We start from the raw sequence: 13,502 nt of genomic DNA, 5'->3' as shown, positions 1-13,502 counted from the left end.
ACCAAACACGGCATATTTATCTTAACTTTATTTTTTTACTTTGTATGTTTTGTCCGCTAGAGGGCGCCACATTCGATTTTGTGAAACCCCATATAGCCTATAACCAGCGGACAATTAAGACGCTTCTAATGATACGATCATTTGTCGAATTCTGATAAGTAGTTTAGAAGTTACTTACGAGGGAACAGATGAACATACATACATACATACATACATACATAGCCTGTCAAAATCATAACCCGCGTAAAAAAATACGCTTGCAATATTTAGAATATAATGACTAATACCTATGTAGAGTTTTGCAGTTTGTTTTAGATAAATTGCAACAGTTAGAAAGTCCCTAACGAGCTATTCCCGAGAAAGATCCCCGTTCTCGTGTGGTAAACCCCAGGATTTTCCTCAAGTCGTCCCAGTTTCGAGTCGATCAACGTCACAACGTCACAGCGACCGACTCTTGCGCCGGTAGCGGACTCGCAGGAGGATGTTCTTCAAGTGTTAAGTAACTCTAAGGCTACGACTACATTGTGCGGTTGCGTTACGTTGGTTACACTGTAGATGGTGAAATCAACAGTTTTAAATTATTTAAAGATATCCTTCACGTTAACGAAATAACAATAGGTGTTAAAAAGCGGAAAAATAATTTCAATTATCACGGGCGAGAGTGATCCGAAAGCCTGATTTATGTACATTTAAAAAATTAAATCAGTGAACTGCTCCTGAATCGAATGTACCTACTACTGCTATTTCTATTTATTTATATTAACCGGCAGACAGTGGTGACTGAGTTTGTTGCGGCGCTTCTTCTCAGCACTTGCCAAATGTTGGTCTCGAAGCGCTGGTAGGGTAAAAAGATTATGAGACATGTAGAGGCTCCCTAAGAGCAAGATGACGATTTGTAAGAACTATTTATTAGGTCTAAACAAATAAAGAAACTTTGACTTTGACTTTAAAAAGGATTATAATTTTCATGTAATCATTTTTTCTATCAAAAGCTCTCCTGCTTGGTGAACTAATGATCTGATAAAGGTTACGAGAAGTACCTCATGCGGAAAGCAAGAAAGAAGGGACCGGTCGTTGTGCAAATCCTTAATTAAATTATACTTAGTAAAAAAAACTTACAGGTTTATAGAGTGAACTTAGCCTTACAGTTTACAAGATTTGTGAGTGAACGTGGCCCGCTTTGGATATTCCGTTCATGTTTTATTTTAGTTACATTGCAGTAATTAAATCCAGTTTTAGACTCTACAAAAGGTAAAAAGATACGTTATATTGATGCAATAGGTGAACATTTGGAGAAGAATGTTGAAAGAAAGAAAAGTTATGGTAATCATACTTAGATGAATATTTTGTATAGCTGTGCACATGAATAATTATGTAATTTAATAAGGTAAGTCAGTTTGTTCTAACTAAAACGTCGTACGGTTTTATATACAATTTAATACTATACAGGGTGGAAACGATAAGTGATCTCACTCGATTATATCTAAACTATACAAGATATCCAAATACTGATTACTGATCCTGAAAGTGTTTCATGAGCTCTATCGAACGGTATCAATAATAGGTTACAAAATAAATTGGATGTATCCGAAAATTAAATGTTTCCAGCTACCTATCTAAATTCTTTTACCTAACTTGTTCTGTTTTGTATCTTTGACTTGTGCTAACTATACCTACTAAATGACGACGTATGAGACTTTGTCAGAGACTGCTGAAATCCTTGTGTCAAGACCTAAACAACTTAGGTTTTTACTTAATCGGGTTCATTGTTATACAGTTTTGTTATAATGAATATTAATTTTTCTGTACTTACGTAAATAATACGTAACATCAGATGTCAGGACATTTTTTATGCAAATTGTTTCTTACCCACTTCAAATATTTTTACTTATGGTATCTATAATATTGTCTAAGTATACGAAAGTGACAGTGGATTACAGCAGTGAAGTAACTTAATTACAGTGTAGGTAGGTATATTAACATTTTTGAATGGGTTTCATAGAAAACATTTTTAAATGTATAATCTAACTAAGTTTGTAGATAATATGCGAATTATAAGCACGGTAAGTAGCACAAGAGCAATTGCAATTATTACTGAAATTAATAAGGATATTTCAGTAATGGATTTGATTATAATAAAATTTATATGAGCAACAAATTACATTTCATAATTATATTAGTCTTAAAATTACGATTTACTTCCTACTAACAAGCATGTTATTATTTAAAATGAAGGGATGGGGCATTACACACCACGGCCTATTCGCACTGCGGTGCGAGTCGGCCAATGCATAATTTTATCGTGCCATACCAGAGAAACATTATCAACTGACTATCAACGGTCCTCTAGAGTTGTCTGGAAGATATCGCTTCACAGCGACGAGACCTCCTAATGTGCCACCTCTTTTGTGTATTTCTTGTTTTGTGTGGCGTACAATAAAGTTATCTACATAACTTAAAGCTTAAAAAGCTTTGAGACGTAGAGTTAGTCAGAAACTTATAAAATTATGTTACATGCCAAATGCTACCTTTACCAAATTAGAACAGACAACTAGGGTGATTTAAGCAGATGTTTACGAATTATAAATTTAATCAGACACAAGATACTTTTTGATTCAAATCAGAATCAACCTGTAATTTGTTTCCGGAGTTTATTTCTTCGCTAATTCGCTTTAATCTCTATTATTAGAAAGAAAGGCATCTATATGGAAGTGTTTAGCTATAATTGTCCACCAAACTATATTTAGAATGCAATCACTACAGCAATTAATTATTACTTAAACTAAGCCAAGTCCCAAATGTTGTGATAACGTCGACGTTATGCGATAATACACAATCACCGGAGCGGGGATCGCCGTTAAAATAAAAAGAAAAGTCAACAGCCGCCGGTTGGTGAGAGTGACAGCGACTACGCGGCCGTCGCACGCGCAGCACGTGCGAACAAACGTTCCAAATTCAAATTTGACAACCCATTTTGGCGGTTAAAAAACATAAAATTACAAAACAGGAATACTCAGTGCAGTCATCTGGGATATTGTGTTGTCTCTTTCGTACTCAAGTGAAGTGTGGTGACTGTAGTGTGGTAGGTGCTAAGTGACTTTCCCCGACAAATAAAGGATGACGAGCATACGTAATATTAAGGTTTGTATAGTACTCATAATTTACTATCTATTCGTTTAGCTCTCACATGTTTTCACCTGACGCTGTCTTGGTAGAAGTGAAAATATGTATTGAGTTTTAGAGCTAGATTATTTACGATTGATTTAGCGTAATCACTTAGCTAAAAATACCTAGCGAAACTTATTATTTACAATGAACATACCAAAAATACCTAAAATAGTTTAAAAAACCTAAGTGCATCTAAATAATGCTAAGATCGCATGTAAAGCGAGCATAATTGATAGTTTGTCAGTTTATATTGATAGTAAAAACGTAAAATATAGAAAGTGAACTCACGTCAGTTATGTGAATTTTCTTCAGTCTATTCTATAATAAACATTTATCATGCAACATAATGATACGTTTTCGTCATAAAAACGCAATTATGAAAAATCGTTTTCACTTATTGCAAACAATGGGGGTAGAAAAAGGTGTGAACTTATGGCAATGCCATGAGTGAAGCTCACACGATTGTTAAATTGTTATCGTGAAATGACGAGTCCTTAAATTTTTTAAGTTTATGACTTTTGAAAACTATCATTTCGGTGACATTTTGACATACCTAAAATTTCAATGCGGGTACACAAATGGTTACTTTAACGAATTAAAAATTCTAAATAAGGATTTTATTTAAAACTATGCTGTTTGCCAGGGTGTATATAATTGGATGAATAACATATCTCTGACTCTACCTATTGTATCTAAATGTAGCAAAAAGATATGCGGATTCATCATTTCAGCCATAGGACGTCCACTGCTGAACATAGGCCTCCCCCAATGCTTTCCATATTGATCGATTAGTAGGGGCCTGCGTCCAGCGCTTCCCTGCTACCTTTACGATGTCGTCGGTCCACCTTGTAGGTGCGGATATGCGGATTACTATTTATATAATTATCTCTTAAATAATAATTGCAATTATGGTATCCAAAATGGAAGTTGTTCTGTCTGATGTTAGAGCAAAGCCTTCCATATATCTACATCCATATCTTTGAAAGGATTTTCATTTCTAAAAGAATGTTAACAACAGATTGCCGAGTATATTGCAATATCAAATTAAGCTGTCCATACGCGATGTAAACAGAGCTAAATCGTTACAAATAGAAGCCTTTTGATTACTGGCCTGAGACTCTAATTAAAGCAGACATTTCAGTATCGGTACACCCGACTCTATGTTTACCGTCGTTTCCTTCAATTAGCACGTTATGGCGAGGACTATGCTTGAACACCAAGGCAAAAAACACCATCAATTCGTTGGTATAACGTAAAACATCATTTTAGCAATATTAATTAGGTATTAAGCGCTTTTGATATTCCTGACGTACGAAAAGGTAAGGCAATGTTTTAAAAGCCAGCTTAGTTTGGGACTAGGTTAGCGTACGATATCTAGTTTAAAATATCAAATTGTTTTATTTAAAGACTAAATAAAAAATAAAATAAATGTTAATTTTATAAAATTCAACATTAACCATCTAAATACTTCATGAATCTTTGGTACTTCAACTATGAAAAAAAAATTCCAAGAAGAAAGAGATCCAAGAAAAAAAACTAGAGAAAAATACCTACATTTATGTCTCTACACATCATTTAATTGGCAATAGACATACCAGATTTCCGTGCCAATCGATCACCAATTCGATGGGCCTCATTTCCTCATCCACCATAAGCTTTTCAACGACGAACCGTCAGATGCGGTCTTGGTGTGGTAACATACATAGTCGCAAGCGCATACTAACCTATAAACTATGAACATGAATGAATACTTGTCAGTAAAATCATGTGAGTTTAAAAAAAATATTTAAAAATATACACGTATTAAATACCCACCAAAAATTTGAATCGCGCTGAAAAAAAAGATTTGTGAAAAATCTAGGATTTAAGGGGGTTTGGAAGCTAAGGTCACAAACGCTAAGAGAAAAACCTAGTTCAAAAGCAATAAAGTAATGAATATTAGTTACTCTGTTGTAAAGTCAGCGTCAAATAGTTGCCAAAAAGTTCGCAACACGTCTTTGTTACAATTCGTATTGTCAACTTTTTTTGGTCACTTTGGGCACGGTAGTATTACCGTGCTTTGGGTGTCACCAAGTACATAAATATTTGCCTTTGACTGTACAAACGACACACATAAAGTTAAACTCTACAATCTTGCAGTTGAAAGGAGTGCCTTTAATTATTTGCACTTGGTGTATAATCGATTGAATATCAGTAAAACAAATACCAGTACCTCTAGTACGAAAAACTTTCGAGTTCGTTTCGTTTGCGTATTCAAAGTGTCATCGAAAAATTTTGTATGAAAAATTAAACAGCGCCCCCTAGGGCGGCTATAATATAGGGGGCGCTGTTTAATTTTTCATACAAAATTTTTCGATGACACTTTGAATACGCAAACGAAACGAACTCGAAAGTTTTTCGTACTAGAGGTACAGTTATAATACTTCTAAGCAAGTGTGTTCGCTAGAAAAATACTTCTTAGAAGAAGTATATTTCTAGCGAACACACTTGCTTCTAGAGAAAACCCAAATAAAATTTAATAAAAATAAAAATTTCAATGGTTTACACAACTCCCGGAAAACAGACAGAAGCATGTTCTGTCTCACGTTTTAGTTTTTACCAACCAGTTACATGCCTTATTTTAAATTATGATAATTCATGATGTAATCTATAAAATTAATTAAGCTAAACGAAATTACTAAAATGGTTCAGTTACATCACTGATTTATGAATAAAATATCGACTTATCGTTACGTAAAGTTACCGTTTTAATATCGGAATATTATGAGAAATACAATTTTATATTTTATGTTTAGCCTTAAAGCCTTAATCACGTAGCACTTTCAAGAAATTATTATAATGAGGGTAGACACGAGCCACAAAAACCTAGACACTAACGATGCAGGCGGAAGTAGGATGATCACGGTTGACTTAGAAATCGAGCTAGAGTTTGTGTTATGTAATAAATAATGGTCTTCCTAATATAAATAAATAAAGTATAAATTAAAAGAATTTGGATTTCTTGAATTACGATTTCAATTTCCTCAATGAAGACGATAAAATTATAGTTATTTATAGTACATTAGCTACCTTCATTGATTAAAGGTTCGTCTCAAAAATATTGGGCTTATTCCCAAAGGTCCACGAAAATTTACTAAGAAAATACTTTTTTATTTTTAATGTCGTGGATCTCGTAGACCTGTTGGTAATCAAATTATGAACTTACATTTTTTGAAAACAATAGAACTGTGAGCCTGACTTTTAGGAACAAGCCAAATATTGATAGAGGATAAAATATGCTATACGGATGTAGGTACTTTTAAAACCTACCATAATTATTAAAATTATAAATAAACGCACTGACCACAAGAAACAATGAGAGACGCAGTAAAATTTACACTGTGGTCGATGGTGGACAGGGAAACTACCGATGAGGAAATACCACTCATGACCCACTTTAGCCCACAAGCTGTAGATCCTTGCTATGCAGAAATTACAATGGTGGAATCCAAAAAGAGAATTACTCCCAAGTCATTAATATAGTTTCATTGCGATTCAAATCCACAAGTCTGGAATAAGGCCCAGAACCCAGGCATTACGTCATTTATCGTTCGTTATGCTCAAATATGGGATGTTAATGGCCATGAAACGTCAAACAAACTTTTTATATGATTTTCAGCGAGAAAACGACGCTAGTGTTTGAGAAAACTGAAAAAATTACCTAAAAAAGGTAATTTTTGGTACATAAATGTTAATATAATTAAACTGGGTACTGAAGATAAACTTATACTGCTAAATTTGTATGACTTTCGACATTCAGATCGTTCGACATAAGTTTGAAGACCCAAGCAAAGTTTCCGGTGCGATTCTAAAAATACTTTATTACGAAATACCTATTGATTGACTTAGTAACCTTTACGAATAGTGAATGTTGCATCTGCACTCTGCAACATCATTAGAGTGTTTACTTCTAATTTCAACATGCCCAAGATAGAGTTATAAGATCGCCAATCACCATTCACTGCAGGATCATCTCTAAAAGTAAAAGGAGAACTACTTATGTTGTAACCCTCATACGCTATTTGTTTTTCGTTATGTCGAAGAGATAGTGGGTCAATCTACCGTGTTTATTGAATGTCTAATGGTAATACCTAAGTACTTACTAAGTTAAACTTGCAATTGCAACAACAACACTAATATGTTACGTTAAATTAATTTCAAAATAAATTTGATCACCTACATCTATGATTGTTGATTGCTACTAATATGTTTAGTATTGACCAATAGTGTTTTTGTCGTAGGTACTATTATATTGTTTTTTCTTGGAGTAGTCGTACTGTAAGGCAGTGATTGTATTTAGAGCTCCATACGAAGTTGATTAGCATTGATTTTATCAATTATTTTTGTATTTAACACTTCATTACTTTGGGACTCCGAATAATACTAGCATCTTAAGAGCGTTTACGTCTAGCGTGGCATGTCAAGTTTAGGTAATTTCGATGCTAGTTTTATTCACACTAAAATAATTATGACTGTGTGCGTGTTCTCACGCTCTATAGTCAAACCAAAATACTTTGATCCACCATCGTAAAAGTGTGCCAGGCTGTCAAGTGACAGCCCAAAGAAACTATAAAATCTTCAAATCTTCCAACACCGACTCTATAATTATAAATAATGGTATACATTAGTCCTAATCAATAATAAATACGTAAATTCTTTATCAAATAGTAAATTATCAAAGGTTTTTTACTATTTTGAGAATATTTTATACAGCCTATGTTCAGCAGAAAAAAAAATGAATTTTAATGGTGAGAGATTTTTTCAAATCGGTTCTATTTAAAACAAACTTTTCCTGTTTACTATTTTTTTTTATCCGGAAAATGCATAACATTTCATACCCACCAGCTGCGGGGGCAGCTAGTGGGTTATGTGGGGTTCTTCCTACCAGAAGGTGGGTAGCCCCTACACCCACTAAAAACCTGACTGTTTCTGCCATGATCCATATAAGTGATATGAGGGAACGCGGGACATCGCCATTGGCTGTTGCCTGTAGCATTCGTCCTTAGCCGCCACCAGACACCTCCATGTCTAGCGACCGAGGCCTGTTAGGAAGGGACAGTTGGAGACCATAAGCTGTCCTCTTGCGCCCAGGGTGTCGGCGGCGGATAACCGGAGTGTCGGCTGAGGCCTCTCGCTCCCCCTTTCCACTGCTTCTTTCTGTGAAAGTGTTCTTTCAGCACGTAAGTAAGCACACTATACCATAAGATTATTTGTCTCATCATATATTTTATACCTACTAATGTAGATATTGTTTCCGAAAGCGAGCGGGTTCATTCCGTACCTGTACGCTTCATGCGTTCTCTAGCAAAAGCTGAAAATCAGTGTTCTGCCCTTTTGAGGGTAGTGTTTATACTGAGCTCTTTGCTTTTTGCATCGCTGCGGCACACATCACTCTGACGCAGGGAACTATTTGAAACGCTAGTCATCTTTATCTTATGTTGTTTTGTCACTTTTGTTATGTTGCAACTGTTGAAATTATTAATAACCTGTGTAACAAAATACCAGTGGTGTCACCTAGTGTGTTTCTTGACTAACTTTATTTCGATATTGAATTGAATTTCAATAGCTACTATACATAATGTGTGTGTTAAAAGCATTAAAAAAGTGTGTTACAACAAATAAACAGTTTATCTATCTATCTCACGCCTCTTCCCGATTGGTAGGGAGAGGTCATTTCCAACCGCCGCTCGTTCGCTTAGGCTGGGCACTGTTGGAGCGTGTCAGTCTGCTGCGGTGACTCACGTGCCAAGACTGTAGCGTTAACTGACAACCATCTACAGGCTCTCGGCCTATACGGTGGAGGAATGGCCCGAAGCACCCATGGCCCGGTAGAACCTGGGTCGCCCTTTGTGTGAGGCGATCATGCCGTCGCACCCACTCCTCTATGGTGCGACGTAAAATTTGGCTGACGGCCAGGCGTACCCTTCAGCACTCTGGGGCCTAGATCCTCAAGCCTCTACCTTTTGGTTTCCACCTCTCGTGGTGCACGTACACGTACATTTCCCCTTGGGACCTATGGTCATCTCGCAACTGGCGTCTATTCTCGGTTGTAGCTACAGGCTTTCTCACAACTTAGGTATGACAAATTAGAATAATACATCCCAATTATGCCTAGTGGGGACGTACACAAATATTGACGCAAATGTCATCGTGCATGACATACGTAAAGTAAAAGTCAAGTAAGACCAGATGAATACAAATATTATTAATTTTATTTTGAACTAGCGGCCGCCCGCGACTTCGTACGCGTGGACCTCGTTTTACTCCTTAGTTCGTAAAATCTGTTGTTTGATATCATGTTGATAGATGGCGTTTCACGGCTTCCCCCGCATGAATATTTACGAACGTCAAAAACAGTAGTTTGTCCAGCGCTGTAGATTTTAACCAATGACGATAGATTGCGCTTTTTAGACACGTCTTATTTATTTATTGAAATTTATTTGTCACATATCGTCATAAATTATAGCCTATAATTATGTTAATCTGGTTTATAAACAATAATACTGTAAAGTTTCAACAAAATCCGTTCAGTAGTTTTTGAGTGAAAGAGTAACAAACATCCAGACATCCAAACTTTCGCATTTATAATATTAGTAGGATTGTTATACGTCGCCACTAATGACAATATTTTTTTTCTCATTTATCCTCAGTAGGGACATAGTCAGTGTCCATAGGACTGCGGATACTATGCGGTATCCACGAATTACCTCTGCCTGTGCCTCAGTGATATCATGCGTTGCGCTTTTTTGAACAGTAGGATGCTCCACGACTACACAGCACTGTGCCATACTCGAGCCCCATATAGGACCATATAACGCGCGACGCAAAAGTATAGTCAGCGACTCAGTGCAGCCGGGCCTCCGAGATTAGGCATCAACCGGCTTAGTGCGCCGGCGGTAGCCAAAAGCTTAGGGGTGAGACGATTCAAGTGGCGGTCAAATGACCACTGTCCAACTAACTACAATCCGAGGTACCTACCGCAAAGATTTTCCGACTGTAATATGTTGTGTATGTTCCCCCTACAACTAGGTGGGACCCTGCTGGCAGAGCATTCCTATTAACTATTCTGTAACCACCTATTTATGGCAAATAAATTATTAGTATTATTCCTCTTTATAATATTAGTAGGTATACATACATAACTTGCTGTTCCAAATTTTCGTCATTCGTTTTCGTTTCATCGCTAAAAATAACTTAATTTTATTTTTCATTACGTCTGAAATAGAATTTGTAGTAAAAATAGACTGTAATGAAAAATAACAATAAAATATTTTAATTACCACGTGATCGCAAAATCTACCACCAAGATTTTGCGGATACACTATAAAAGTCCAGCTACCTGTCAAAGATCAACGTACGCGTGACACATGTCAGCAGAGCACCGAGCGACGTGACCTCACTCTGGAACGCCTCGAGGCGGACTGAATTTGAACGATTCGTGCGCGGCGATTTATAGTAGTTTTCAAATACTCATAGAAAAAAAATTACAATGAATTATTTTAAATTTCAAAGTAAATATTTTAGATAAGATATTCTTCTATTGTATTAAGCTATTTTTGTGTTGAATAAAGGAAGAATATTGGTGAAAAAATCACTTTGATTTTTGGGTATTTCACGTTTTTTTAATTTGTGATTTCTTATTGTAAAATGCTTAAATCTAAAAAATTTCTCAGATAACTATTTGCCCAAGGATCTATGCTATAGGATATAAATGTTTGTTAAATCGTTTTCACAGTATTTTTATAAAAATTTCAGCTTGTAAACTGACGCTAAAGTGGAAATTTACAAAACCTGTGTGGACTTATCTTGATATAATTCTTGAATACTAAACTAATCGCAATATTTTCTCAATTAACTATTTAGACGACGAAATTGCCTAACTATTTATGCCTATAACATATTTGTAGTATTACTGGTTAATGATTGTAACGAGTTGAAAAAGTACTGTTTTTGCGCCAAACGGCGTAAACGCTCTTAAGAGCAATCAGAGTTTTTGTCCAGTTAGCCTTCCATTATGCCATATGTTTTATTACCGATTTTAAGAAAAGGATGAGGTTCTCAGTTGGTATTTTATTTAGTAGATATCTTAGAATATGTATTGTATAGGTAATACATTTCGATTGATTGATTGTGCTTAAATTAAGACTTCTAAGTTCGTCTCTTACCTACTGTTTTTATGCAATTATAGTACTGCTACTTAACTTATGTACCACACCGAATATTTGTAATTGATTACCTCTATTATTGTATTATTGTTTGAATTTATTAATTATTATTTGGGCAACTATTACATCGAAATTTTATTTTATTTTAATGTTATTGATTACAATTTCCTTTAATGTTATTGATTAGTTCGAAATTTGAATTATGTAAACCAAATTTACATAATTCAATTTTTATTTATTTTATAGCTATTTGTTTACTATTTTTTACCCGACTGTGCGACTCAAAGGAGTGGTAATGTGTTTATTTATCACTCAAGTTAATCAAAACCCTGAGTCATCGATTATAGAAAATAGGTATTTTACTGTTTTTTTTTTAATTGTGATGGTTTGAGTGTCAATTACCTAACTAAATTGAAAGTGTAGGTAGCGAAATTGTTGCATGAGTTTCAGTGAAATGTCTTTAAATTCATCTATCATTCATTTATCTGCGAAGAGGATGATGTTTGATTTGACAAACTTCCGCCAATTTTACCTGCGATAATTTGGCAATGGCTGATAGAGTCGCTTCAATGTATTGTGCGTAACTTCGGACGAAGCGATCACGACCTTTATGCGTATTGCGTAATTTTCAAAAGCATTTCTCAGTAAAAATGGTTGCAGAAACTTGTCAAAAATATGCATAACCGGCCCTGTAACGTCAAAGGTCAACGACATGTGTACACCCCAGAACGAAAGTGCCGCCGTTTTGCTTTCTGAATAACACCGTATGGCGATGGATTATAAACATAAACATTAAGCCATCAGTGGTTGACACTATGTGTTGGTGGAAAGTGGAGACGACTTCGCACTATGAATATAGGTTTTACGGCACATTGTTCACAGTTTTAGTTTTTTTCAAGTTCGGTGTGTAAATTTTTCAATGTGTCCGTACTGTTTTTATTCTACGACTTACAGAATATTACAAAATATTATGTAGCCACGTCAGTGGTCTAATGGTTTGATTGCCGAACTCTCTGTTAAAGTTTGATTTCATTACTATAAAACTGATTTTGTGTGCAGTTAAAAAATATGCAGATAAAAACCTACGAAACAAATATGCTGTACGACATACAGTATTCTGTAAGGTCTGAAAAAAGGTCTCTGAAAATCTTGCAAAAAAAGAACGAGCCATTCTATCAAAGAGATTTAGAACTTGTTGATTTTGTAAACAAACTTTTTTACTTGTATGTTTATTAAATTACTAGCGGCCGCCCGCGACTTCGTACGCGTAGATCCCGTTTTACCCCCTTCATCTACTTATGTTACGCGGTTTAGATTTTTCATACAAAAAGATTTTCCCGCTAACTCCAGTTCCCGTGGGAATTTTGCAATATCCTATTGTAACTAAGCTTTAAGTTTACTAAGATATCTGCATGCCAAATTTCAAGCGTCTAACTTAAGAGGTTTAGATTTTTCATGCAAAAGGATTTTCCCGCTAATTCCCGTTCCCGTGGGAATTCTTAAGTATACTATAACCTGCCCTCCTGGGCAGGTTATAGTATACTTAAGAATTCCCAGTGAGTACGAAGAATAATTGTACCAAGTTTCGTTAAAATCCGTCGAGTAGTTTTTGTTTCTATAAGGAACATACAGAAGGACAGACAGACAGACGGACAAAAATTTTACTGATTGCATTTTTGGCATCAGTATCGATCACTAATCACCCCCTGATAGTTATTTCGAAAATATATTTAATGGACAGAATTGACCTCATAAGTATAGATAATACCTAACAAAAACTAAAACATGATATTATTAATTTCGAGATGACGTTAAGTACTAGTTAAGTATATTGATGTCAGTAGATAATTAAGTAATTATCGTGTTAACATCCTCACTACAATCTAAGTGATTTATTGTACTGATTTCATGGCCTAAAAATCATCGTAAACGGTTCTTAGATAAGACAACAATCGCAATTTGCTTTAAAATCCGGTTTACAGTAATTTGAAATCTTAATCTTGTATTTCAAATGGACGTGCGTGCGAAATATACTTGTGTGTATACTTATATTTATACTTAATTGCAGATGATTATATTTAACTTAATTGCTTTTATTATCTCAGGAAAGAATTAAATAAATTGTTGCGT

At 35.2% G+C, this 13,502-nt stretch overlaps 1 protein-coding gene across 1 annotated transcript in view; it reads left to right on the top strand.

Annotated features, from left to right (window-relative positions):
* Window positions 1-2,877: 2,877 nt before the first annotated feature.
* The window catches only part of LOC114361551 (uncharacterized), a 38,077-nt gene continuing 27,452 nt past the window's right edge, over window positions 2,878-13,502 (top strand). The window contains exon 1 of the mRNA XM_028316623.1: window positions 2,878-3,141. Within this exon, the coding sequence (XP_028172424.1) occupies window positions 3,118-3,141 (24 nt within the window). The 5' untranslated portion in view covers window positions 2,878-3,117. The remainder of the gene's footprint in view (window positions 3,142-13,502) is intronic.

The sequence above is a fragment of the Ostrinia furnacalis genome, unplaced genomic scaffold, assembly GCF_004193835.3.
Source record: "Ostrinia furnacalis isolate ACB-3 unplaced genomic scaffold, ASM419383v2 OfSCF5816, whole genome shotgun sequence".
Lineage (NCBI taxonomy): Eukaryota > Metazoa > Arthropoda > Insecta > Lepidoptera > Crambidae > Ostrinia > Ostrinia furnacalis.
This window is presented reverse-complemented; position numbering and strand designations above follow the sequence as displayed.